The sequence below is a fragment of the Leguminivora glycinivorella genome, chromosome 14 (assembly GCF_023078275.1).
Source record: "Leguminivora glycinivorella isolate SPB_JAAS2020 chromosome 14, LegGlyc_1.1, whole genome shotgun sequence".
Lineage (NCBI taxonomy): Eukaryota > Metazoa > Arthropoda > Insecta > Lepidoptera > Tortricidae > Leguminivora > Leguminivora glycinivorella.
In genome coordinates, this window is record NC_062984.1 from 16,559,539 (window position 1) to 16,566,349 (window position 6,811).

The following is a 6,811-nucleotide window of genomic DNA, read 5'->3' on the forward strand; positions in this document are numbered from 1 at the left end:
GTCTGTCTGTGGCATCGTAGCCGATTTGGATTTAGTTTTTTTTGTCTGAAAGCTGAGTAAGTCGGGAGTGTTCTTAGCCATGTTTCATGAAAATCGGTCTACTATGTCGCGGTCAGGGGTTTTTTCAAATTTTTTATTTTGTGGTTAGGTTAGTAATAACTATTTATCAAGTCGTATCACTTTTCCAGGGAATACAAAATGGCGGAACGCGAATAGGCATAGAAATACCGGCGGCTCCTGAAACAGCAGATTTTAGGAATGCATCGCAGCCGTAATGCGTATTTTTAGTTTATCACTAGCTTTTGCCCGCGGCTGCGCTCGCGTTAGAAAGAGACAAAAAGTAGCCTATGTCACTTTCCATTCATTCAATACACCTATATCCACTTAAAAAATCACGTCAAATCGTCGCTCCGTTTTGCCGTGACAGACGGACAAACAAACAGACACACGCTTTCCCATTTATAATATTAGTATGGATAATATAGCCTGTGCTAGTCTTACGAATACCTACCCATTTATCCATGAGTCAAGGTTTCGTTTAATTCCATTATAAATTCAGTGTTTCTATTGATTACAAACACATCCGCGTACGTGCTCTATAGGGACGAGTTGTCTTTGAACATCTGGTGCAACTGCAAACGCGACCAATAGTTAGGTACCGTAATCAAGTACCTACCCATAGTTTAGTCATAAATAATATGCAAAGGTTGTGAGCGCAACTGACATAGGATTCTTCAAAACATTAATTAAAACCAATCACCATCAAGGAAGTCGTACGCTTTTGATGGCTCCCATCATACTATTAAACCTAATAAATTATACATATTTCTCAAGTTTCAAATAGAAAACTACGCCAGAGTCCATAAAAATATTATTTCTCATAAATTATTTCAGATTTAACCAACCCCTATAATTTAAGCTTAGCTTCTCTAGTCTTAAATAAATTTAATTTTCTCGACATAATATCTTAGTAACATGTCACATAAATAATATAATGGAAATCATAAATAAGCAATCTATTAACTGATTTCTGTTGTCAATTTTCAGTATATAATTTAGCTGGGCAACGCTAGCGGCGGGTCGATAGTCAGAGCACAGCGCAAGTTTTAGCAGTATTTTATCTAACAAATTTTTATCATTCTCCGCTGTTGAACTACCCTAGAAATTTGCTACCATATATGGACGAAATTTCTGATTAACCTCTTTTCCGGATCTAAACTTTATTTTATATCCAGATGACAAAAGATGGAAGAGAAAGCAATAAACTATTGGTTTTGCACGCCTTACACAGCTTTAACGTTGGACAGGTTTCTAAAGTAAATAAATAAATAGTGAGGGTTGTTGTTACGACCTTACCGGTATAAACACGTAAGAAATAGATGGAAATTTATACCATTTAGGGCTGGTTTTTCAATCGCCAGATAAATAATATCTGTCAGATAAATGTTAGCTGTCATTGTCATTGATACGTGTGATGAAAAGGATAGTGTTAACTTTATCTGATAGATATATTTGTCTAGCGATCGAAAAACAGGCCCTTAGAAGAGTTAAACACTGCTCCACCGATCAAGTCACGGTACTGTATATTAGCACACACTTCAAATAAATCGTATCTTTACCCATTACCACGGGGTGTTGTTAGCCAATCGCATATCTCCAAATGAGATCGACCAATTAATTCCCCGTTGACAGCCCTGTGTACTTAACGCGGAACCTGAATAATTACCGCAGTAAATATTGGATTATAATTAAATAGCTCTTACCTGCTTCCTTAACCAGGGTTGGCGTGATACGGATCTTGGGATGATAGATTGTTTTTGTTTACAATCACTAGAAAATAAGGGAGGGATTCAATTGAGTATTCTAGGTACTACATTTTTGAGTCTCACGGCGTTCGAATTCAGAAAATTGTCACTGAAAATAATAGGCAATTCACCGTTTTCAACCGGTATTTTAGTGACAGTGAGACTCAAAAATCGGCCCCCTGATACTTGACGCGTCGAAAAAGTTAATATAAACTAGGCTCAAGCTCTGCCACTAGAAGACTTATTTATAATACTACGTACTAAACTTATTTGGAGAATTCTGCTGCAGCATAGGCGATGTCAAAAACAGTAGGTATACATGTGTCCGATGGTAGCTAAATATTTTCCACCTTGAACGTTAACCCTTGAATGCCTCAATACACTTTTCTAAAATGTAATCCTCGCTACGCTTTAAAGACAAATATAATACTTACAATACTTTGCTTCGTTTCTGTTTAAATGCCCGCCGAAAATATATCATTTTGCTAACTTCTGAGACAATCTACTTAATTTTCATAAGAACCAACCTATGCGTGAGTTTTAAGTATGAGATTGGCAATCCTTCCAATAATTCCAATTCATTTCATTTACTACATCTGCACCATTTTTAATCGTCCGAAGAAACTTGCTCTGAATACGACAGAATGACAGAAAGCAAATAACATTAGTAATCAGATAGGAATCGCTTCACCCACACGAGCCGTGAGTAATCAGGTACACAACTCAAACACTAGTTCCCTGGTCATTTTGTAAAACCAAACTGACTAGATCGGGTTGAGAACCTTAATCGATAACGCTTATTGCTCAAATTGATATCTCGCCATTAGAATCAATTTCAATATGTAACTATACATGTATATATTTAAGTTTTATACAACTCAATCGAAAGTTATCCATTTCCTTTCATACATACAGAATTGCTGCGCCCTTGCAGGGTCCATCCATATTATGTACCTAATTAAGACTATGTAATATGTAATTATGTATGCAGATTACATGGATATCGTTTTCTAAGTTTTAAGACTGCCATCTTTTACTGAAAAATCATTGTTATTTTATAATCCAATATTTAATGAATAATGAAATATTTCATTTGACTTTAAAGAAAAATAATTATATTCGCGTCGTAATAATATTCAAATCAGTCATTATTGGGTTGGCACAAAAGTAATGACACACTCTACAAAACTCTATACATTTCCTTTCTTAAGTTAATTGTTTTCGATAATATTCTAGTATGTTGTAGAACATTCTAGGTACTTCTAATGTGAGGGTATATAAAGCCGCCCTCGTGATTGGTTTAGTTAGATTGAAATAAAATGGACGAGCGACAAGTTCGAACATTTTACTTATACGAGTACTTGTTAGGCCACAGTGCGCGGGCTGCGGCTGACAATATCAACACTGCATTGGGCGCTGGAAGTACAAGCTATGCCACGGTGTCCAGATGGTTTGACCGTTTTAAATCCGGAGACAGGAGCCTTGAAAGTCAGTCACGCTCAGGGCATTTCCATGATGTACAGTTGGAGTTTAACAACTTTTTTGAGGCACAGCCATCAGAGTTCTGGGCGAAAGGCATCCAAACTTTGCCGGATCGTTGGCAAGAAGTCATAGATGCTAATGGTAATTACATCATCGACTAAGCTTTTTGTATTGTAATAATAATAAAAAATATAAAACGTAAACCAAGTGTCTCATTACTTTTGTACCAACCCAATATTTTTCAAATCTCGCACTTGTCGACATATTCATATGACGAAAATACCTATACAAGTAACTTTCAATATGACTTTTCGGAAATATTAGGTGCCTACATATCTAATACCATCTTTGCTTAAAAAACATAGAATTTTATTGATTTAACTATCGAGATCTCGGCCCCTGTAAACCAAAACCCCTTTATGGGATACAGGCGTGATTATATGTTTATGTATGTTTTGACACTAGCATGATGACACTAGCGTTAGATTATTTGTCCCAGCAAAAAGTGGGCAAAATGCAACTTTCTCATTCTCATTTCTGAAAAATCAAAAGATCATTTACCAGTTCATGTGATGAACATACATATTTATTAAATTATTATACAGACAGACGCTTTCTAAAATACAACAACAGTGGTTATTAGTTATTACAATAATGAATGAATTCGACGCGTAAACTTTACACCAAAGATATAAGGAACTGTGACATTATCATTAATAATTCATCGAATCAAATGGACATCATTTATGTAATTGTTTGTTAAGCAAATATTTTGTCTTATAACTATTACTGGAATGTCAAGTGTATCATATGTATTACAGACGTTAATACAATTTTGAGGCGGTCACACGAGCTTCAGCAAGTTAGGAATAGTAACGAAGCGAAAACATGATTACTAAAATCACTGTGAACACGAAAGACCAGATGAATAGAAAAAGGAAGATAATAATAAAACACGTAAAATAATTTATTCTCTTACACCACTGCTTATATTCGAACAAATTTTTGGAGTATTTAGATTTCGGATCAAAAATAACGAGTTGATCGCTACTGATTGGAGAATCAAATGTTTAGGATTGTGTTTGGCGCTGATTTACACTAGCATATATGGATCATTTCTTGTTAACTTTGCGCCTGCACCAGGAATTACTGATATTTCTTCATTTATTACAACTATACAATATTTAAGCTTGGTATTGAGTTTAATATTGTACATTGCAGTTTTAATAATTCATCTGTTTTTGAGAAGCACTGTCAACATTCGTATTATCTCAAATTTCGCGGACATGGACTCTAGATTAAAACTCACTGCGATGGAAAACTTTTACAAAACGGCAAGAAACTATAATTACACTATTATTTTCGCGACTTTCATCATCAACTCGATTTACTTTGTGGCGTACTCCAGGAGCAAATATATCAAAGGTTGGTTTTATTTTTATACCATCGGCAGCATATTCACGTTGCATGACGTTGAAATATTGTTTGTATGTGTCCTGGTCCACATGCTTAAAGTTCGACTGATCGTAGTCAACAACAATGTCGAAAGAATTGTCAAACAGAATGAAAAAAAACATAAAGTATTCGCTACGACAATGCGAGAGAATAAAATAGAGGCAAAACTGCACGTGCTTTCGCAGGTGTACGACGCTATAGGAGAGACGATCTGTTTGATAAACGATCTCTACAACTTTCAAATCTTCATGACGTTAATATGTACGTTTATTTACGTGCTGATATGTTTGTGGGTGCTCTTGTATTCGTTTCAAAAGGAGATGATTATTGTGGATTTGATTTTGGCAATTCTTTGGAGTGCTATCAAGATGTTTTACTTGGTGGCGTTGTCGCTGGTGTGCGACCGACTGTTGTCGGCGCGGAACGAGACGCGGGCGCTGGTGAACGAGCTGGTGATGGACTACGAGCTGCCGGCGGCGGCGCGCGCGCAGGCCAAGTCCTTCACGCACCTCATCAACGCGCACCCGCTCAGCATCCACATTTACGACATGTTCACGGTCGATATCACTTTAATGTTGAAGTTTATAAGCGTTTCCACTACATATTTAATTATTATTATACAAATTTCAAATTTTCTTTGAACATTTAGAAATAAAAAATCTGTAAGGCCACTTGCACCAAACATTTAACTCGGGGCTAGTGGGCTGTCATCTGTCAAATTCCATATAATGGTGGGTTAACCCTCCATTTTCGTTGGTGCAAGTGGCCATAAGTATATTTGCACGAATTCGATATCATGCATCAGGACTTTAAAATGTCACAATTATGGATAAAATAAGGTTGTTAATGTTTTCTTCTAGTTTTATTTGATCCTTTGGCCAATGCTGCAGAAAACTAGAACACATCATTTGAACACACCATAGCCACAGCCTGGGTTTAATATAAGACTCGAGTTTGAATGTGGAAAATGAGTGAACGCATAAAATATACAGAGTGTAACAAAAATGGTGGTGATCCGTTTAAGGGCGTACTCAGTATCATATTCTTATCAGGAAAAAGTAGAAGAAAAATTTTTTTCGCTAAAAAAATTTTCACTTTTGTATGAGCCGGGCCGCGCGAATCGGTCGAATCTCCATACAAAGATAAAAAAAATTTTTGCGAAAAAAAATTTTTATCCTACTTTTTCCTGATGAGAATACGATACTGAATACGCCCTTAAACGGATCACCACCATTTTTGTTACACCCTGTAGGTACCTACTTAATCCATAAATTTTACAAATACATTTACATAAGTATATGCAATAATATGCATGATGAAATGATGTATGAAGAAATTTATATTAAGTGGACTTTCGTTTCGAGGGAAACTATATTTGACATTTGAAACAGTAAGAATAATATAAATGACTACTAACTAAATATACTTAAACTGAAACTAGTACCAAACTAGTTGGCTAGTGCATCCGGCCCTTAATAATGTAACACTGCATTCCCAGTGCCATATGTAAATTCAAAAACAAAGTCCTAAGCCAATTGTAACAATATCCAGAAAGAACAAAGCCAGAATTTTTATGCATCAAACAACTGTGAACCTTTTGCCAAAGGTGCAGTAAGAAGAATAAGCCTTATTTTAATTCAGATAGACCATTATTATCATAATATTATTCCTACTCAATTCTAAAAAAACGTATAATATCTTAGCTCCATACATTTTGAAGTCTTTCTTGAAACAAGCTGTAAAAAATATCCGTAACTAATGAAATGACACTTCAAAATGGCTAAGGTATGCTTTTCCAGAATTATTTAGCTGGCCAGGCCCCGCAGCCGAATGGCATTTCTGCGACGCGAAACGCTACCGAAACGCCGCAGAAATGTAGTCTGACTTTGTCGCACCAATATGCAAGAGCGATAGAGATAGACTACGAAAGAGATATTTTATCGTGGGCGTTTCGTGAGCGTTTGTGGATTCGGCTACGCACGCAGCTGTATTACACCGTCTTCTGTCAATTAAGGGAGGTCTTACATGAATTTTCAATTACAAAGAGCCATAAAGGGTAGATTAGGACT

At 36.1% G+C, this 6,811-nt stretch overlaps 1 protein-coding gene across 1 annotated transcript; it reads left to right on the forward strand.

The window, feature by feature from the left end:
- Positions 1-5,062: 5,062 nt before the first annotated feature.
- On the forward strand, positions 5,063-5,383 carry LOC125233568. The gene has a single exon (XM_048139624.1). It carries the CDS (start codon positions 5,063-5,065, stop codon positions 5,381-5,383), a length of 321 nt encoding a protein of 106 aa, XP_047995581.1.
- The last annotated feature ends 1,428 nt before the right edge of the window (positions 5,384-6,811 follow it).

Bases quoted from the DNA above. Each gene is read 5' to 3' on its own strand.
- LOC125233568 (XM_048139624.1), top strand. From the start codon at position 5,063: ATGATTATTGTGGATTTGATTTTGGCAATTCTTTGGAGTGCTATCAAG.